The sequence below is a fragment of the Cetorhinus maximus genome, chromosome 12 (assembly GCF_964194155.1).
Source record: "Cetorhinus maximus chromosome 12, sCetMax3.hap1.1, whole genome shotgun sequence".
Taxonomy (NCBI): Eukaryota; Metazoa; Chordata; class Chondrichthyes; order Lamniformes; family Cetorhinidae; genus Cetorhinus; species Cetorhinus maximus.
Window position 1 is genome coordinate 41,192,345 of NC_135890.1, and position 22,968 is coordinate 41,215,312.

At 39.7% G+C, this 22,968-nt stretch overlaps 1 protein-coding gene across 1 annotated transcript in view; it reads left to right on the forward strand.

The window, feature by feature from the left end:
• The window catches only part of anks1b (ankyrin repeat and sterile alpha motif domain containing 1B), an 809,329-nt gene that overhangs the window by 452,563 nt on the left and 333,798 nt on the right, over positions 1-22,968 (forward strand). The window contains exon 9 of the mRNA XM_078553447.1: positions 15,089-15,264. Within this exon, the coding sequence (XP_078409573.1) occupies positions 15,089-15,264 (176 nt within the window). The remainder of the gene's footprint in view (positions 1-15,088; positions 15,265-22,968) is intronic.

Here is a 22,968-nt window from a genome sequence, read left to right on the forward strand (position 1 = left end):
CCATCTACACTCACACCCATAAACCTACTTGACAATAAACCAGAATAATATTGTGAAAATTATTATACTTTTGTAACAGGCTGCAACTGTAGCAAATTAAGTGGGGTGGGCTTCAAAGCCTGCTTAGAGTGCTGGCTCCCCTCTCTGCCAATGAGAGGCTGCCACCAGGCAGATGGCCTATTCCTGATGCCGTGGGGGGGCCTGCAGGCATTGTGAAAATTCCAGTCAGCCTCTGATACTTGGCTTTAATTGGTCTCTTACTCATCTGAATTGGCAACGTGTCTACAAGCAGTGGGTAGTCATTCTATCCCGATTCCACCACTGGGAAAATGGTCTGGGAGTGGGATGGTGCCAGCAAACCAGTACATTGGCTGGCAGCGCTAAATTACACACTCCCCACTTCCATCCCCACTCCTACATGGGGGTGAAAATTCTGCCCTGATCTTTATATAAAAGAAGTATTTACGATTTTTTGTTTTTGTTTGGAGAGACTGCTAAGTAACACAACTACTTATTTGTGATGCAACTTTGTCAACAAAACACACCTCTCTGTATACTGAAATGAAATAAGTGAACATTTAATAACTGCATGGATTAATCAAGAACAGCCTGAATGGATCTGTTAAAGGGAAGTCATGCTTGACAAATTTAATGTAGTTTTGTTAAAGAAATGAATGACTAGATTAGATGTAGTGCAGATGGATTTTTAGAATGTTTTCAATAAGGTGTCTTACAGAAGGTTTGTTAGAAAACTTTACTCAAAAGGTATACAAATATGGGAATGTAGCAACATGGACAAAACATTGGTTAATGGGGAAAGAAGAGGTGGGGAAATTGGCATTGCTCAGATTGCAGAAGGTTTGGAAATGGCATTAACCACAGATCAGTGGTAGGTTCAATTTTGTTCTCCTTTGATATGTATTATCTAGATTTGAGTTCAGGGAGTATAATCGTCAAATTTTCTGATGACAAATGGTAGTTTACTAAGCAGGAAGGAGGACTGTAAAAGATTTCAAGGAGAGAAAGAAAGGTTAGCAGAACGGGCAGTCAGGATGCAACCTACTGAGATTAAGCGTAAGGTGATGCACTTTAGAAGGAAAAATGCAAGGAATATAAATATATACATTGAATTTACAGCACAAAACAGGCTATTCAGCCCAATGGGTCTGTGTCAGTTTTTATGCTGCACATGGGACTCCTCTCAGCCTACTTCGTCTAGCGTTCTCTGCATATCTGCATATCCTTCTATTCCTTTCACCCCTGTGTACCCCTCTAACTTCCCCTTAAAGGCATCTATGCTATTTACCTCAGCCACTCCATGTGGTAGCAAGTTTCATATTCTAACACTGGCAGATGTGTGGCAGGTGGACTAAATCCATGAGGGAAATTTGGTCGTGCTATCACAACGGTTTTGCATTTTGTATTTATGACGAGATGTATGCACTGAATTCAGAAGTAGTAAGCCCACCAAGACCTCTAGAGGTTTTTAAAAAAATTAAATTAGAATATTTATTAACAAAATATAAAATATTTCAAGCACATACATAAGACCACAATTACTTACGACTATAATAACTCCTAAAATGCCTGATTAACCTGACCCCAGGTTACAATCCCTTTAAGGCAATGGTCCAGAAATAGATTTTAGATTTTAAACAGATCCAGCAAGTTAACACAATACCCTGGCAGTGGAATTCCAAATGCCTTTTCTTCAGTTTCAGTTTTGGTGGACAGCAGACGTATCCACAAATGCTGGAGGCTTCACGAAGGCTATTTCACACGCTCCTGTTAGATCTTACATAGCCTTCTGACACATTAATCTTTCATTCTCTTTTATATATGTTTCCCTCTTTTTAATATGTAAATTCTATTGTTCCATTTGTCTTTGAAACTGTATCTCCCTCATAACATAAAAACTTTCATGCTGCCAATATTGCCATTAACCTTTGGGAAAAATAAACATTTCTCAGCCTTTCTTATCTGGCTAGTTGTAAACAGACTAAAATCCCTTTGAAATCCAAATATCCCTTCATTTATCTAAAAATGCAAGTTCCCTTCACACCTCACATACTAAGCCAGCATCTATGTTTACTCATTAGCATGTCAAGCACATAGCTTCTTTTGATGATTTAAACTTGCAGTCTACTCAACTCCAAATGTAGTTAAATCACACACAGACCCAACTATAGTTACCCCCATAAACCTACTTAACAATAAACCAGAAAAATATTATGAAAATTGTTATACTTTCATGACAAATAATAAAAAAATTTCTCCTGAACTCTTCACTGTATTTTTTTAGTCACAAACTTACACTTATGACTCTGAATTTTGGACAAATGGAATCCCATTATCTATGTTTTCTACCCTATTAAAACCCTACATAATTTTGAAGACCCCCATCAGGCCACGTCTCAGTCCCTCTTATTGAGTAAAGAGCCCAGACATGTGCAATCCTTCCTGAAATGTGTACCCTCTCAGTCTGGTTTCATCTTTATAAATCTTTTTTAAATGTCTCAACTGCTTCTATATCCTTTTTGTAAAATGGGGACCAAAACTGTGCACAGTATCCTTAAGTGTGTTCTAATCAAGATTTTATAAAAGTTTAACACCGCCTCTCTGATTTTGAACACTATTCTTCTGGAATAAGCCCAGTTTTCTGTTTGCATTTGATGTGGCTTTGTTAAAACGGCATGTCTATTTTTAATGGCTTGTGAACCTGTATCATTTGATCCTTTTGCCCCTCTACCCAATTTAGATTCTTAATTTCCCAGAACTAAGCAGCTTCCTTAATCCTTGTTCAAAATACACTATTTTACACTTAGACTGCAGCATTTAAGTTGACCTGATGTATAAGAAAACCCCATTTTTTTCAGTGCCAGAGTTCATGTTCAGGCCAATTCTTGGCGTGTAAGTCAACACCCCCTCATGTTTTACTACCCTATAAGCCAGTACCTGGGATCAAGTAAGTGTACAGGTCATGTTGCCAGGAAGATATGCTGGAGTTTAAGACAAGCCCACACAGAGCAGACCGGATGGGATGAACGACAAACAGAAATGGGTCCTCTGGCAAAAAGGTTGAAGTACAAAGCTAGTTTCACGCTAAAAATTGTAACATTTGCTAACTTGTGGAATAACTGTAGCACTGTGCTGCAGTGAGGGAATTTGGTGTTAGTGAAAAACTGATGCAAGAATGGAAGAAGGAATCTGCCCTGAAGAAGATGCCCAAGACCAAATACACCGTGAGAACAGGGGCCAGCCTGACCCGGAGAAGCATGTATTGTAATGGGTCCTTGAAAATCGCCAGAATGGTGACATAGTCACCAGAAATGCAATGTGTACATACGCACTTAAGTGTGCCAAATCAAACCCCGAGTCCAACAAGGATTTTAGGGCAACAGCTAGTTGGTTAGGTTGTGGCTGAAGACCAAGATTGTTGAAAGACAACCAAAAGACTTCAATGCCAAAATGACCAGCTTTCTCTGATTCATTGTCAGACAGCAGCAAAAACACGAGCACCCATTAAGTCACGTCGGCAACGTGGATGAAATGCCCATGAATTTTGATATGCCCAGCAACCGAACTGCGGAGTTTGTGGAAATAATTCATTGACTAAAACGTGTCATATTGATTTAATTTGAATTACTGGTGTTTTTTTTTCACATTTAAAAATAGCAACCACCTACACCAACATTGGCAGTGCACATTTTATACTTTGCATTTTTGGAAAGATTTTTTTGTGGTTTCGAGGTCAATTTGTGTACAGTGATCTTTGATACCTATATTAAAATTAATTTGCCATTTATGTGCCCATTCTGCAAGTTTGTTAATGGTATCTTGTATTTTGTAGCAGCTTGCCTTAGTACTCACTATACTCCAAATTTGGTGTCCTCTCCATTGGATCAACAGAGACCTAGTGATTCAAATACACAATTTTCTGCAAGTGCATCAGCAGGTAGACAACCTTTTATAAATAGAGGAAACGAGTAGGAGAGTAAAGTAATTTGTACAAAGCATTGGTTAGCCACAGTTTGAGTAGCCCGCTGTTTTTGGTGCTCCACAACAGAAAGGACGTGAAAGCTATAGGCTAGAATTTTATGCCACATGCACCACTCCAGGATCATGCTGGCAGGTGGGAGGGTGGGGGTTATAAAATCAGGTAGCATGGCATAGAGGATAGCATGGCATAGGGGACATCATGCCTACCTGTTATGGCACAGCAGATGGTAAATGCTGAGCTGCTCAAATACCAAAGGGAAACTTGAAACAACTGCCACAACAGTTTTGCAATTTGTATATTTATTTCAAGATGCATGCCTTGAATTCAGGAGTACTAAATCCAACGAGTCTTAGAGGGTTTTTACAAAACTAAATTAAACATTTATTAATAAAAGAAATAATGTTAAGCACATTGGTCTACAAATTACTACTATGATAACTCCTAGCTCCCCTAATTAAACTAGCTCCCCTAATTAAACTAACTCCCAGTTTCACCTCCATTAAGGCACCAGTTAAAAAAAAAAGATTTTAAAAGACATGGACCAGAAACTTACCTATGTTGGGAGGGCCGGACGGGAGCGGGTGCAGAGCCGATTGCCATCCACAATAGGCTGCGTGTTGCCATTTTACGTGGGCGGAACAACTAAGGCCCGCCCAGTGTGACACACAGCTGGTAGCGCTGAGCGCTACCTGTGTGGGCAGGGGGAGGAGGGAAAGTCGGGGCCTGCGCTCTTTCGCGCATGTGCGTGGAAGAACGCAGAAATCTCCCTGAGGCACGGAGCTGCGGAAGATTAAGCTGGTAATAGAAATCTTGAATAAAGGATCTGAAAAATCATTTAAACATGGCCCCTCATGTAACAGTGTCACATGAGCTGGGACATGTTTATACAGTTAGCTAAATTTATTTAATTATTTAATTAAACCTTCAAGAAACCTCATCCCGTCCGTGATTGAGTTTTCCTGAAAAATGCGAAGGCCTCTTGGGCTCTTCGCCTGCCTGCCAGCCTTAAGGTTGGACAGGCAGCGTTGGTAACAACTTTAATTGGTTCTTTAATGGCTTTATTAGACTGTTGACAGTTTGGCGGGCGCGCAGCCGCCTCAAGCACGCACCCGCCGAACGAATATCTAAATGACGCGCGATGACATCGGGATGCATGCCCAACATCACCATGTGTCATTTTGTGCATGTCAGGCCCGCCGCTGCATGCCGACGGCAATATTCTGGAACTAGGCAAAGTAACGTGATACCCTGCACAGTTGAATTCAAAGTGAGTTTTCTTAACTTCAGTTCTTGCAGGCAGCAGTTTTGGCACAGAGGCTAGAGGCTTTTCACACTTGTTAGATCTTAGAATTTCTGCCCTTGCACACGGCCTGCTCTCTAAATATTTTCCCCTTTGAATGCAAATTCCCATTGTTTCACTCTGTCTTTGGACTTTACCTCTCTAATAGTAAAAATCTATCATAGTATCAATTTTAACAATAATCTTTGGGAAAAATAACCACACTGTTTCTTAACTTCTCCTGGCTAGGTGAAACATTTCACCCCCTCTTTTGAATTCAAATATAAATGTTCCCTTTACACCTCACATTCTAAAACTTCACCCATGTTTACCTAATTAGCATTTCAAACCTAGCTTCTCTTATGTCAAAGTCTTCAGACCAGCTATCTCTAATTCAGTTAAGTCCCACACACACAGACATGTGCACTTACATAGACACAGACCCCGCTATTACTCTACTTTACAATAAATTCCAAATAACAATATGAAAATGATTGTATCTTCCTGCCACTTCCGCTTACCCACCTCCCCCAGAATTTAACCAGCGGTCAGTTATGTGTTGGCAGCTCACCTGCTCTTAGGCCAATTGAGGTTGTTGTGACCAATTACTGGCCACTTAACCGCCTCCTCCCACCAGTGCTGGATGCCCATGCCACATGTTGAGGCCAGCAGGTAAAGCTTGGTGACCTGGTTGCAGACTGGGAGGGTGACTCCAATTCGGGTACCATGTGCCCAACGGGCCAGCCCCCAACCCCCAGCCTTTTGATCACGGCCCTCCATCCCCCTTGCCGGGGCCTGCCTGACTGGCTCTGGTGAAACCGCCCCACTTAACTTGGTAGCCAACCTCCAGCAACGATCCTTGTGGGGATCTGGCTGCTGTCCCAGCAGTGGCTAGTGCTTTGATTGGATGGCAGCTCCTGAAGGAGGGACTTACTCCCAGATTGGAGCGGAAACCATGACCTGAGCCAATTCAGAGCCTGGTGACCATAAAATCAGCTTGGGGCTTCCCGGCCAAGCTTTTCAGCTGGAGGCAAGGCCAACACCTGCATGTAAAACTCCAGCCAAAGAGGGTATACAATATAGATTCAGCAGGATGTCAGGGTGGCGAAACTATAGACATGAAGAGTGATTTGAGATACTAGGACTTTATCTACTGGAGGAGAGGTAACTGAGGAGATTTAACAGACTTTTTAAAAAAATTCTGTAGGCTTTGATAGAGTGAATCGAGAAAGACTATATTTCCTTTGTTAGTGATGAGTAGTCATCAACTTAATTCCTTGCTAAAAGAGGGAAATTGCATTTGGAAAAATGTCATAAAGCAAAGTTTGTTGGAGCATGGAACTCTTGAACACATGGATTGGTGAAGGCGGGAACATTGCACTTTTAAAGCGAAAATTGGGTAATTATTTTAAGCAGAAAAATTGTCATTGATTCAAGCAAAAAGCTAGACCAATAATGTTGGCCGCCTCCTTTTATGCTGTAAATTTCTATGCTTCTATGTGTACCATACCATAAATACAGATCTGGAAAATGGTAGTGTGTATATAATGTCTGCTAAATACAGATCCAGTGAGTACTGGCATGTAAGTAATGTTTTCTTAGGAAAATGCAGACATTGCAAATACCAACATTTTCTTGGGCACTTAGCATTTTTTTGGCTGCCTGCCAAAGGGCCTGTTACAATAAGAATTGACTGCACTTTCCTGTTAAAGGAGCATGAAAATCTCTCTCTATTGGGAGAAGCAGGAAACCACAAGTCATTTTTGTCACCATGAAATCATGTGCAGGTGACGCTCTGATACATGTTTGTGACCAAAAAAATGTTGGCCATGCAAATTTTCACCAAGACACTGACCCTCTAAAATGCAGCTCCTTCACTTGCTCAATTTATAATTCTATTCTGAGCTGCAGAAGAATATTGGAATGGGGGAGACATTCCATATTTCATAAATAATTTCAGTTTGTAACATACACATATCCCTAATTTCAAGTGGCATCCAAATTGCTTTGACTGAATATTGTATGAATTGTACTGAGAGTCTGAGAAATAGATCCTGTTTGTTAGTTCATAACATTTTTTAAAATTTGTAATGGTAGGGCAGAGGAGAGTGGAAACTTTCAATTTTGTGTCGATTAGATTTTTAAGTACTGATGCATTCTGCAGTTTAAATGTCATTGGAAGAAAACTTTAACAAAAGACCAAATCACGTGTCAAGCAAAATAATGCAGTGGCATTCATGAAGTCAAGGGATGCTTCCTCAAAATGATAGATTATAAAGTCTAATTCCTTCAAACCTAAATGAATTCCAATGATGCAAGGACAATCTTAAAAAGTCAGTGCCAAAATCTATAAGTGGGAGTGCAGATTGTTTGTGCAAAGAAGATCAGCAAGGATAGGGTTAATGAGTGAGTGGGACTAAGTGCTGAATACGATTCGGGCATCAGATTTTTGGGTGAATTGAAATTTACTAAAAGTGGAAGACAGGCCATGCCAGGAGAGAAACGGAATAATCAAATCTGGTGGTGACAAAGGCATAAATGAGGCATTAGCTATTAGTAGCAGTTAGGCTAAGGCAGGCATGGAGGTGGAAGACTTTGCAAAAAAAATAAGCAAAACCCATGATGGAAAAGCATATGAAACAGGCCTGAGACCTTTTGCATATGTAGGTTCTGAATATGTGAGTGAGGCCTTCTTTAAAAAATCTGTTTGCAATTGATAGCACCATGTGCCATGTATACTGCGATCAGTAGTCACAGACACTTGACAGCCAGACCAATGGTCTTCAAAGGGATTTCTGGGACTTGTCTCCAAAAAGGTAATGTAATTTTTCCAAAATTAACATTGTTGTGAAGGAAAAGGAATGTTCCTTTTGGCTCCATATTAAAATCATTGGTCGCTGCCAAACACTGCCTCAGCTACCCCCACAATTGCCACCTTGATCCACGGGCTCTACTTAGGAGCTGACTGATGTTAGTATTTTCCAGAACCAGTGATCTGCCTCTGGGACCATGACTGGGACATGCACCAGTATTAAACAAGTAAGGCCAGTGGATCAATTTACTGTGGTCTTGCCACCAGCACAGGGCCAAGGAGAGAATTCATGGGCCCCAATGCTCCTGTTTCTAGGCCCTTTATTCCCCATGCCTCCCCCCCGCCACGCAACCCCCCCCTCCCCCCGACTTTAACCCTCCCCCTCAATCATACATGATATTTTTTTCCTCTTTCAGGATTCACCAATCAATTCACCAAACAATCACAAGAAGGTCCCAGTAAAGTGAAAACACCCACTGGTGAAAAATATCATCCTATTATACATGTAGCGTGAGTCAATGTTAAGAGCAGTAATGATATAATGCACTGTTAGTGTGTGTGTTTGTGTGTGTGTGTGTGTGTCCTATAGGTGGTCCTACCGTGACTATGCAACAAAGCAGGGAGTACAAATTTTACTTTAACAGCATTGTGCAATACTGTTAATTTGACAGGAAAATATCCCTTTCGTTATTTCTAACACTGTGCAGACAATGACACTGACTTTGGTGACTGCATCAGCTCTCATTAACATGTTCTGCATATTGCACCATATAGACACAGTGACAGTAAATTCATATTTGGGGAAAAGATTCAATATTTGCATCCCAGATAAACTGCACAATATCTTTTCCATTCTGTAGAAGTAGAAGATGACTTTCTCCTGCCTGGGTGCATGATATTATTCAATATAATTATTTCATACAGGGGGTGTAATTGGATTCAATTTTATCAGCAGTCTCACAAGATAGAAAGATCAAATGACTACTAAACGAAAAAGTGGAATGATTGAACAACATAGGTCTTCACTGTCATTCAGAAGTGTTGGAGCCCTCAGATGCCTATGCGACACAATGTTTAAGAGGCCAGAGGACAAAGACTGGTTCACAATTGTATCTATGTTTCCTTGATCAGCAAATCTGAAGACTCTGCTGATTGCTGCTTCTCACTACAATATATTTTCAATATCTATTATGGGACACAACTTTATCATGATATTTCAATACCCCAAAAAACTCATAAAAGGCGCCAAGATAGAGTGGGATAATAGGTAAATGGGCAAAAGGACAAGATTGAAGTAAATGGAAAAGACCCTCGAGAATCATGTGCAATGTAAAATAGGTTACTGATTCACTATGAGCCCATTACACACTCCTGTCCTGTCAACCTCACCACATACAACCTGCACACGATACTTCATTAGCAACAAAATAAACAGAACTCCAGCCATGATTCCACCTTCTGTTTACATGGTAATTATGGATGACAAAGGCCATCTAGCCCAGCTCATCTCATCCAGCCCAGAATGATATGAACATGTGTATTTGGAGCAGGAGCCTGCTGCGCCATTTGATAACATTGCCTACATTATACCGGTGACTACAACCCAAAACTACTGAAATGGCTGTAAAGCGATTTGAGACATTGTGAAAGGCGCTGTATAAATGTAGGTTTTGTCTTTCTTTCATTACACCTGCATGCAGTAGGCAGAGTGACAGTTCCAATGGTGAAATTGGAGGCCCAGTGCTGATTCTCCCAGGATAATTAATCAGAGTAATCAACTGATGTTAGGAAAGTGGCTACAAAGAAACCACTACATTTACAAACCAATTCAATTCTGTAGCGAACCTCCGTCCCAAACCCCCCCACCCCAAAGACCACCCAAACCCCCTCTAACCTCCACGAACCTTCTCCAAACCCGTTCAACCTCCCCGCAATGCCCCCTACAACCTCACACCAACCTCCCATATGCTCCAGTTCACCACCCTGTCCAATCTCCCTCCAACCCTCCTCTAACCCCCCCAGCCCCTTCCAACCCCACTTCCAACCCTCCCCCCAACCTCCCCCACCCCAATGAACCCCAAACACCCTCTAACCTCTCCCCAGCTCACTCCAACCCTCCAATGTTCTCCTCCAAACCCCCTCCAGCACCCATCCAAGCCCCCACTTCAAACCATCTCCCTCCTCCAGCCCCCAGTCCCTCCAACAGCTCCCCCCACAGCCTCCCTCCACCCCCAACACCCTCCAATCTGCCCCTCCCCCTCCAAGCCCCCCTCCAAACCATTTGCCCCCCCCCCCTCCTTCCAGCATCCACTTCTAGCTCCTCTTCTAGCCCCCCCTTTCACCCCTCCCAAGTCCCCTTCATATCCCCCCCCCCCCCCCCCCCCACCAAACACTCCCCCCCACTCCAATCCCACTCCCATCCAATTCCCCAGTGTTTGGCACTGTCTGCATCCCCCTCTCCCAAGCCCTGTAGCAGCCTCATTATGTACAGGCAACATGTGTAGTACCAAGATCTCTCACCCTGATTCAGCACAATCCAATTTCTTGGTCCATGTCTGTTCAGATTTATTGCATTGCAATATGTTTGTAAATGGAAGACATGGAAAATAGAAGTTCAAGACAAAGATAGATAGGAAAGCAAATTGTGAGGAGGATACAAAGAATCTGCAAAGGGATGTAGATAGGTTAAGTGAATGGATGAAAATTTGGCAGCTGGAGTATAATGTGGAGATATTAAAAGGTGATATTAAGTGCCCACTTTGGGAGGAAGAATGGAAAAGCAGAATATTACTTAAATGGAGAGAGACTGCAGAATGCTGCTGTACAGAGGGATTCTGGGTGCCTTTATATATGAACCTTAAACAGCACGCATGAAAAGCAAATAACTAGGAAGGCAAACAGAGTGTTGGCTTTTATTGCAAGGGGGATGGAGTATAAAAGTATGGAAGTCTTGCTACAACTGTACAGCGCACTTGTGAGACCACACCTGGAGTACTGTGTACAGTTTTGGTCTTACTTAAGGAGGGACATAGTTTCATTGGAGTCAGTTCATAGAAAGTTCGCTAGGCTGATTCCTGAGATGAAGGGGTTTTCTTATGAGGAAAGGTTGAGCAGTTTGGGCCTATATTCATTGAAATTTAGAAGAATGAGAGGTCATCTTATTGAAACATCTAAGATTCTGAGGGGGCGTGACAGGGTAGATGTTGAGAGGATGTCTCCCTTTGTTGGAGAATCTAGAACTAGGGGCCACAGTTTAAAAATGAGGGGTCTCCTATTTAAAATGGAGATGAGGAGGAGTTTCTTCTCTCAGAAGGTCGTTCATGTTTGGAATCCTCTCCCCTAGCGAGCAGTGGAGGCTATAGGTCATTGAATATGTTCAAGGCCGAGTTCAACAGATTATTGATTGACAAGGGTTATGGGGGATAGGCAGGAAAGTGGTTTAAGGCCACATCAGATCAGCCATGATCTTATTGAATGGCGGAACAGACTTGAGGGGCTGAATGGCCTACTCTTGCTCCTATTTCTTATGTTCAATATACAATTCCCAATAATTATGTAATATGAGAATTGTGAGCTGGAGTAGAAAGAGAAAATTGAATCACCATCTATTTAAATACAGAAGAGGAAATAAACTAGAAAGGAAGAGAAATTTACAAATAAAACTTAGAGTTTCTACAGGGAATAATTTAAACTAAGAAGATGGGACTCTGTTGACTATTAAGCCAGGATTGCTATTTTACAGCTGTGCGTTGTTTTTAATTTGCGACATATGTTTTCAAATTTAGTTTTTCAGGGGTATGAGAACTCCTACCGTAAAATTGATTATCCAGGTGCTCAAATTATTCACCAAGCGATCATCCTAACAATAGAGGATCAATTTTTTACTAAATGCTCTGCAGAAATGCTGCTATCTTACCATCAATCGTTAATGTTCCTGCCTGGATAACTTCCTTCATTTATAACTTCCTTCCTTTATTTATAAGTCATGAGTAGCTCTGTTTTGACTGAACAAAATCCAGCATCATATTCAAGGAACATATTGCTGTAATATCACAACCTCAAGACAACAGATAGAGGGAGTACAACTGCTGTGATGCTGCATTGCCAAGTACATCTAAGAATTATATCATAATGATTTTTACTGCCCCCAATGGTGGTTACAATCAGAACCAGATGCTGAACATGTTTGGTAACAGTTAACAAATCTAAGTTTTCTGACAATGTCTTTGTTACATTTCATGACTCTGAGATTAGTAAAGATCACTGCATTCCGCACAGAATAATCTAATTTCTCTGCAACATTGCTCTTGTTTTTAGTTCACTTCTGTAGCACAGCTTAATTGTTTAGCACAAAAGACAACATCCACCAACAAAAATGTCGAAGCTCATTTCCCTACACGTTTCAAGACCAAGGATGCAATGAGGCCTTTATGCACTCACCCCATCCCTCAGCTGGTTTCAGTCAAATACCAGTCTTAGGTGACCAGTTGTTCATTTTAATAAAACATCTAGTAATCAAAATTGTAGAATTTATGATGCCATTTTACCTCCTGTGATTTTTTTGCATGCTAGTTTCATTGTAAATGACCTTAGTCATTTTAAATGACCTTAGTCAATAAAAATGCTTCGCAGCATTTTTATGTACCTTAAATGTATGCACTGAGCATACAGTCAACATTACCATTCTGTTTTATTCCTTTCTCTATTCTCCAGTATCTATTGATACTGAAGTTTTCAGGTTTGTTTCTACGTCATCAAATTTGAACTTGTTTATCAAAAATGCTGTAAACAATCCCAGTCAGCGTTTTTTTTTGCTGAAGGTGTTTTATTTGGACAGCTCTTTGGGATTTTTAACATGTGTTCTACTCTGCATGACTCCTAAGCAGCTCTAATTGCAGCTGTCAGTTGACACTCTATGAGCTGGGTCATTTTCAAATGTAAATGGATCCTGATGCTTGCTTTCAAATTTGCTAATGTGGAGACTAACAGGTTCATCAGCTCCCCGTTGATTCACTGCCCTATCCAAGTGAACTGGTTTCATCTGGTGTTGCTTCTCTCCTCCTCAACAAGATGGAGATTTAAAAAAAGGCTAGGAGCAATAATACAAAGTGAACACCAGTGATAAACATGAGGGATACACCCTTGTATCCTAGTAGTGTATGTAGAATAATCTGATGGTGAAGGCTCCACTGTAAAAGTGAATATTAATAGGAACTTTATTGGGCATCCTGGAGACAGTCATTGGCAATATTACAGTTTGATTATCTTACAGTTATATCTTGGATCCTGAAATTATATACTGTCTGGCACTCACAGCTGAACATATATAACATAATATACAGTTGCAATGTATTGCCAGGTTTCAATGTAGCAAGTGCAAATAACCTGTGGTGTTTATTCGGGCTCCTCAGATCTTATATTAAAACGAGTTTAGACATTCTATTCATTAAATTGTCAGAACAGTAATGATGACATAATAACTGCAGAATCGCATAGTCTTATATCTCACAGAAGGGTAGAATAGAATAACTTTTCCGTTAATATGCCATTATTATAAAAATATTCATTGCTGTAATATTGTACATTATGATAGCCATCATCATAAGTAAGAATCGTGAGATTGCTCATGAATGATGAACTGATTGCATGGCTTATAATTATTCTTATAAATGGAATTATACATATCATGTGCTTATGTTAGAAATAAAAATGTATTTTAATGAATATCACTGTAATTTTAACTAGAATAATTAGCTTTAAATGCTCATGAAGTCACTCATGGACTCAGAGTGATAGCTGTAACCATGGAAACTTGCTTGACATGCTGCCTCAGCATTCTTCATCCAGAGTTTTCAACTTTCTAACTTCCTCTCCTGAGGGTGGTGTTTGACTCTGGCTGCTAGGTGAGGTGGGGGATGGGCAGGCTCCTACACAAGATGTACACATGCACTTTTGAAGTGACTGGGTAATGATCATGATGAGGAACTTATCCACCATCAGGGACACAGAGGCCAGTTGAAGAACCCCCACTTCTGCCTGGATGGGATCTGCTAACCCAACACAGTTTAGGATTGCTATAATTCACTATTACATTTGTTAACTGAGTCATAGGCAAAGTCATTGGAAAATTACAGTTGTCACTTGGTCACAGAATCTGCAAAATCTGTGAAAATTACACCTCTTTGCAAAAGCCCTGATTCTTCCTCTGGCTCCTCCCTCACCACTGTTTCTAGTTCCCAGCTGATTATCTAAGGGATTGCACACTATGGAAGAGAATCCCTAACCTCTTAGTCGTTTTGAGAGATTAGGACTCATATACCTCCAAACTTAGACTAAATGATGCAAGTGAGAAAAGGCTTCCTTTTTGTTTAAGACCTTGTAAAGTATATTAAATATAGACGTGCAGAATTTCACAGCCGGCGGGTTTTTATAAGGGATCGAGATGGCCTGTCCAACCTCAATGTACCTTGTTTGGCAGGATAAACCATATTACAGTGTGCATGCTGACTTCCAAACTGCAGCCTTATGAAGAACATTCATTATCTTCAGTGATGAAAATAATTTGGGCCTTCCTTGCGTACAAATATTTTAAATTTTTGACAAGACATAATTGTTTGGAATTTAAAACCAGTATTAACCATACTGTGAGTTAGAGACAGCTCATCTTAGGGCAGGCAATAAGGCCGTAGTGTTTTAGTTTTACAAATAATTGGACCAAAATACAGTAATACTAATTAAATCAGCATCACATCAAGCAGATGGCTATAATTTTTCTAGCTACTGATGACTTACAAACAAGTTGAACTGTATCACGACCCACAAGTCATAAGCAATGCCGCGTTATCAAATGAAGTATGTATTCTCTAAATGTATTAAACCCTTTCCATAGCTTTACCACTACAATTCATCGATAAACATAATTCCTATGATTACTTTTCTATTCAAGCGTTGAACATTTTCAATTTCACAGGAATAATTTTGCATCCTTTGTTGGCAGGTGAAGCACTAACTGGGGAGCTATCGAAGCTTTTGTTGGAAATCAGAGAGAGCCAGGATAAAGATTTTGATGATTTGTGCCAAGCAGTTTCCTCATGCTCTATGGACAGTTTTACCAGTGCAAAGGTTTCTGATGATGATGCTGCCAAGTGTGAAAACCAGCCCAAACATTCCAAGGTTAGTGTTCAGCAGAGTAAGAAACTCACTTAAAGAGCAAATGTTCCAGAGGACATTTTCTTTTGTTTGATTCATACTTCCTTTTCGTCTTTTATGAGCTGGAAACTGCGTCTAGGTGTCTTTAAGTGTTACTGAAATCAAGACTAATGTCCTGAATTAAATAAGACTCTCTCTGAATTTTAAATATACAGGCAACGTTTTATCATTACTATTTTAATTTGGTTCATTGAGAATTTTCTATTGTTGAATAGTTACTAACTCCTCAACCTTCTAAAAATATACTGCTGATTCTGCACCTAATTAAAGGCTTTCAGCTGATTAGTACTAAAATGCACATTTAAAAATGAATACCACTGATGTTATATTTTGATAATCACAACATTTATTAAATAGCATTTTACAGCTGATGTGGAAACTGATGTATGGAATGGCAGCTGCTGGAAGGCATTATGTATAACAGCAAGCATTGATGTGTCCAGCATCAATGCTTGTCGAGATTAGATTTCAGAGAGACAAGCTCAGAACCTCTAATCAGCCATCAGTGGGCTTACCGTGTATGTCCATGCTGTGAATAGGAAGGTAACCACTATGTATGAACACATCTTATTACGAACTTTATTACAACCCTCGGTTCTGAGAGCATCAGGAATGGGTCCAGAATTAGATAATACTAAAATGGGATCTACTACTTGCCTGAATAAGTCTGAAAGACTTCAACATCTAGTTTATAGGAAGTTCTGAAAACTGCATGTACTCAGACTTTAAAAGTGTTGTTGAAAGTTCTGTGCAACAATTTGAGGGTGAAAATATCCCATTGAAGTCCAGGCTTTTGAGACATCTGAGGTTTTGAACGAAAAGCTTTAATGTAGGTATTTACATAAAGCACAGAAGACAGTTTAATGGGTAAATGCAATAATATTGTTAAGAAATATGTAATTTGCCATTTATTTTTAGATTTTTAAAGCTTGATTTTGAACGAGAAATTTAAGTTGCTGAAAAAAAGCAGACGAAACCCTTCTTCCAAAAAACATTTTGAGTGATGTGATTGGTTTATGACAGCAAAATATTTGACATTTAGGTAGTGTTTTGCAATATGAGTCTTTACAGAGTTTCTTTTGTGACATGTTGACATTGTAAAAGTGTGACAGGTGAAAGTAAGTTTTATGGATGGGAAAAACACAGCGTAAGTAGGTGCTGAATATCCTAGTAAATTATTATGGTTTGGTGATAAATATATTGTTTAATTATTTATTAAGTGGTAACACAATTTAAATATGGATTCAGAGACATAGGGCGGAATTTTACGGCCCCGTCGCAGTGGGTGCAGGGCCGTAAAATGTGGCAAGCCTTTAAAATCCCATTGACTTCAGTGGGATCGTAAAATCCTGCCATCGTAAAATTCCACCCATAGCCTATTCCTCCGCCTTCTGGCCAGAGGATGCAACTATTCTATGACAATTGACAAAGCAAAATTGAAGAGGAACTTAATTGAAACCTTAGCTCCTGGGAGCATCTGGAAGGGGTCCAGGATTAGATAGAATCAGAATGGGCCGTTGGAATCTAATAGTGCTTTGGGGAGTTTACAATTTACAATGGTAAATGTCAGCTTTGGCACAGTGGCAGCATGCTGGCTTCTGAGTTGGAAAGTTGTGGTTTCAAGGTCCACTCCAGAGACTTGAGCACGTGCCAGGAAAGCATCAAAAGAAGCTTTATGGATATCACTTCAAACTGAGACCACAACTCCACTCACAGACAGGTATAAGCTTTATTGTGGGTTTACAAATTTTATTGTGTATTGCACTGATTTTAGTTTAATTGCACACATCAACAGCCTTTTTAGACAGAGAATTTCATATTTCCATTGCACTTAGGGTGGAAAAAAAATGCCTCCTGATCTCATTTCTGAATGTCTGGCTCTAATTTTTAGATTATGTTGCCTTGATCTGGATTCCCACGCTAGAGGAAATAGTTTCTCAGCATCTACTCTATTGAATTATTTTATCATTTTAAACATTTCAATTAGATCATCTGTCAACTTTTTAAACTCAAGGGAATACAAACCAAGCTCATGCAACTTGTCCGAATGATTTAATCCATTAAACGCTCAATGTAACTGTGAGAATAACTTTCTTATTTTCATGATTAGTACAGCTCCTCTGTGAGCATACATTTCCTTCTTGTTTAGCTTCACACTAAGCAATGAGTTGGATGTGAAAAGTATTGACATCTTTAAGAAAGAGGAGTGATCATTTAATTTCTATAACAATTCTCGATAAAGATCTGTAGTAGTTACATTATTTTTTTAAAAATCATCACTTTGTCGTAAATCTTGTAACAAGACTTGACTATCTTCCTAATGAAACACTGAGCTTGCAGTTAACATTAGCAGCTGGAGATGAGCAATCAGGGATTTTCAGCTTTTGCTTCAGGGCCCTGGGAATTTGGATATTTGTGAAGCTGAAGACTGACCCTCGGCTCAGGAGTAAGTCCCTGGGGAATGCCAGAAAATATGTGGATGTGTTTTCTCTCATGCGTTCTCACACTTACACCCAATCAAACATTACCACTTGTAAAACATTGCAGCAGCAAAATAATACTTTGAGGGAAGCGCAATAAGAAATGGATAAGCGCACAAAGGGACATATTGAGAAAGATTTCCTGTGTGTTTTAATGTGCAATGAAATAATTTGTAAAGAAAGGGTTTTCAATTTCACTGCACTTGGCATGTAAAAAGAAACCTTCCTCCTTGGTTCCTTTGGAAGATTTTTTATTGTGAGAATGAGGTTGCCAGCTCCATAACTTCAGTGTTTGTTTTTATTCTTTCATGGGATATGGGTGTTGTTGGCAAGGGCAGAATTTGTTGCCCATCCCTAATTGCCCTTAATGTGAGTGGCTTGCTAGGCCTTTTCAGAGAGTTATTCAGAGTCAACCGCATTGTTGCAGATCTAAAGCCACATGTAGGCCAGACCCGGTAAGGATGGCTGATATTTCCTTCCCTAAAGGACATTAGTAAACCAGATAGGATTTTATGACATTTGATAGTTTCATGGTCACCATTACTGAGACTAGTTTTCAATTCCAGATTTTTATTAATTGAATTTAAATTCCACCAGCTGCCATGGTGAGATCTGAACCTATAGAATTAGCCTGGGCCTCTGGGTTACCAGTCTAGTGACATTACCACTAAACCATCAGTTCTCCTATCTGCTCGAATCCTATCACCGGCCATAGCACGTAAATCCCCCTTATACACTACTTTTCATTTCAAAATTTTCAAATCTTGAAAATGTCCTCACCAATTTCCATCCAAATTATGCAAACAAGAATGGACCATGCAGAACTCCAACAAAGGCAACTTATTCAATAGATAGCTGATGAATATTGTTTCTACCTCATTCTGAAGAAGCGTGTTGAATTTGTTTCTTTTTTTTAAGCACTTCTAAAGTGCAAGAGGCACTGAAGAGTCGCAGGTCATTGTTAATAATCTGCCCAATTATCATTTTGCTGAAATCAATGGAATGGGCACCAGGCAGATAATGCAATGGGTGAACGATCTATTATTTCAGATTACCACCTATTTGGTCAAGTTGAAAATGACCCCCAATGAGTGCCTGAAATGGTAAAATGTCAAAAGTCTTCAATCATAGTATTAATATCAGAAAACTCCAGTTTTATTTTACATCTGTTCAATTCTGTTTGGCCTACAGTCCTAAGTAGATTGCACTGTAATCAATTGATTTTTATCCATTACTCTAAAATGAGTATTCCATCTTCTCTGTGTTGCATAAAGTGGATAGGAGTATACTTTGAAAGAGCATCAATAGAAAGAATTAACCAGCCCTCAACATTCCCTTACTTAGTTACATTCCTTTCGATGGCTCTCATTTCCGCTCAGCTGGGATATTGCATCCCAGAGAACTCAAACAGTAGCAAGGGCTTCATTCTGGATTTGGTAGAATTAACTTCTGTTCACACATTCTCAGAATTCCAGCTCCCTCTTGTATGATGCACTACAAATAAACTGTGAGAAAGTTTTCCCTAATTGCTGTATTGCCAGGAAGTAAAGTGAGGCAGTACACTCTGCTATCAAACCTGCAGATCTCTGCTTAATTTACTTCAGGCTTTGTTCTCACAGGAAGCGAACAGTGAAGTGAATATACTCACTCCAAAGACCTAATGCTCTTTGCACATCTACAAGCCATTATATTCTTTCAGTTGAGATGGAAGGTAACTTTGTTACTGCGATTTCTTCAGGGAAGTAAAATGCAATATAGCCTTTAGCAAACCTGGTGGAATCTGTTTAATAATTGTGCCTTCTACATCCCAAACCCATCAATGAACAGTAGGGGGGAAGCTGGTCTATTCTCAATGTGACCACTTTGTGAGTTGAAGTGTGTTTTCTGTCAATGCTGCCTTCAGGGCAGTAATCTGGAGTAACCAATCTGCTTCTACTAATTGATCTGGTATGCTCAGGTGATAAATACTCTGTCTCAGAAGTGCTCTAAATTGACTTCACTAATTTTGTTTTAGAGCCCCACTGCTTGTGTCCCTGTAGTGCTTTGTTAATTTTATGGGGACATGGATTCGGGAAGAATATTGGAAAAAACTACTGTCGCCATGGACTTCCATGTTACGCGATTAAATTGATTTGGCGGTAAGTCAACTGCCCACTATCTCAGCTAGGGGTAATGGAGAAAGGGACCAGATGACGATATACCCTTCCCCACAAAAACAAAATGTGTGCTGTTGTCAGTCCCATGAGAAAATCGACCCATAGTGATTGTAATATAACAAACTTCAGGAAAGGTGCTTATTACTGAAAATGGACACCTGTGAAAAAAGGGATAAGCGCAGAGTATCAGTTTTTATTTCCTTTTTTGTTAGCCAAGTTTCTTGCCTCATATGAGGGATTCTTGCAGATCATCGAAGAGAATATTTGCAATATGGATAATCAATGTTTTCCTGTATTAATACTGGGATATGTTTTATCAAGTAATTCATTATTTTTATATGACAACCACTTAATTTTTGCCATCTGTGTGTGGGATACAAGTAGAAAACCAAGCAAATATTTCAGTCGCCAAACCAAGTTACTGTGGAATTCACATGACTAGTGTACGTACCTCTTTGCTTGTGTTGAGCACATTCTCATCCCTTAGGGATACACCCTACTTACCTAAGTCTAAAGAGTTTAAGCATCAAATTTATTGAAACTGTAATAATCCCAAAACTTCCATCATTAGTTATGTAACATAGATATAGATTAATGACTGAGACCTAGTTGTGCAGGGCAATTTTTCAATATTTGCAGATGACACAAAACTTGGAAGTATTGTGAGCATGTAATGAGTATAGTGATAAACTTCAAGAGGACATAGACAGGCTGCCATGTGGAATGGACAACTCAGTGGCAGATGAAATTTAATGCAGGGAAGTATGAAGTGATTCATTTTGGTAGGAAGAATGAGGCAAGGCAATAAAAAATGCAGGGTACAATTCTAAAGGAGGTGCAGGAGCAGAGGTATACCTGGAGTATATGTGCATAAATCACTGAAGGTGGTAGGGCAGTTTAAGAAAGTGGTTGATAAATCATATGGGATCCTGGGCTTTATGAATAGGAGTATGAAGTGCAAAAGCAAGGAAGTTGTGATAAACCTGTATAAAACACTTGTTGGATACCGCACTTAAGGAAAGGTCTGAAGACATTAGAGAGGGTGCAGAAAAGATTCAATTGAATGGTCAAGGGATCAGTAACTTCAGTTATGTTGAGAGATTGGAGAAGCTAGGACTGTTCGCCTTAGAGAAGAGAAGATTAAGAGGAGGTTTGATAGAAGTATTCAAAATCATGAGGGGTCAAGACAGAATAGATAGGGAGAAACTGTTCCCGTTGGCAGAAGGGCCTAGAATCAGAAGGCATTGATTTAAGGGGATTAGCAAAAGAAGCAAAGGCAACGTGAGGAGAAATTTTTATATGCAGCGAGTGGTTAGGATCTGGGGTGCACTGCCTGAGATTGTGGTGGAGGCAGATTCAGTTAAGGCCTTCATAATAGAATTGGGTAATTACCTGAAGAGAAAAAAAATTGCAGGACGATTGGGAAAAGCCAGGAGAGTGGAACTAGGTGAATTGCTGTTGCAGAAAACCAGCACAGACATGATGGGCCAAATGGCCACTTCTGTGCTGTGACTATTCTATGATTTTATGATTCAAGTTGCGTCGCTCCACCTATAGTTCCATGAAAATGGCATCTTGCTGTCTACCTCACCATTTACATGCATCGAATGTTAGAAAGTTGCTGTATTGCATGGTGATCCAAACTAAACCCACCATAGATATTTAGGGCTACTAATTATTAGGATAGGTATTATTTTAAAAATGTGAAATTGTTAATTACTGATGATCAACCTGTCTGGCACTGAAAATGATCAAAGTGTTAAGTCTCATTCCTTCAGGATTTGAATTTTGCCAGGAGATTTTTTAAATGTTTTTTTTTTCTTTTCCTTTTTTCCCCCTTCTCTCAATTATTTCTTTCCTTTGCTTTACTTCTCTCTCTCTTCCTGATGTGACTCTAAATTCACCCTGTCTAATTCCTCCCCCACCTCAGTCATTCTGCTCTTCAGTTCCCAGTTCTTATACATCATTGATAAAACAGATAGTCCGCTGGTTCCTCTGATTATCCAGCTCCCAGATACTTCGTTTTACCTGCTGCACCTTAATCAGCTTGCACTTTAAGCAACTTTGTAGGTAAAAATATTTTGAGCTGAAGGATGCAGTGTCAAGTCTAACTAATGGCAGATGCTGTTAGACATCCTACCACAGTAAAGTCTGCCCCAATAACATCAGTAATGAACATACATGATAGTAGAATCAATGTTTCTCAGCGTGGGAAAGGAGACATCTATCAATTTAAACATCAGACTCGCAAATTAGACTTGGCATTGTCCCATTAGTGAATCAGTAGTTAATTTATTTTTCCATTAAAATATCTTATTGCAGTTTTTTAATGGAATTACATTTTAATTTATTTCCCCCCAAAATATACAGCACACTCCAGTAATATTAGTATCTATGCTTATTTGACAAAAAGCATTTTATTTGCTGTCATCTACGCTTTGTGTGTGGGACCCTTTAATACTTGGTAAATCTAGGATGTTGTTTATTGCTTAATTACTGCCAATAACTAGAGCTGCCATTTTATTTCAATTGGGAACAAATTGTAATGTCTGCATTAATAAAATATTTACAATAGATGAAGTCACTGTAAATATCTCCGTAATAGTGGTGATGTCACACATCATCAGATAACAGCAAGGTATTTTTTTGAATTTGTCCTCCGGATGTGGACGATGTTGACATTATTTAGTCTACCTGAGAAGGAGATGGAATTGCTGGCTTTGTAACAGGCAAGCTTCTTAAGCCACTTCAGAGAACGTTGATGTATAGGACAGGAGTCACAAGTAGACCACACCAGGTAGGAGTAACAGATTCCAGTCTCTGAAGCATATTAGTCAAACATTTGCAGATTTTTAGGAATCGCAAGCTTTCAAGATAAGTTATACGCCTCCATGCAACCCTGTGCCAACCACCAAATGACAAGTTTTATTGAGTTCAGTTTCAAAAATTGCCAAGGTGGGATTTGAATTCTGGATTACTAACCTAGTACTGTAAACTCTAGACCACTTGTGTCTGAATTGTTGGATGTACAG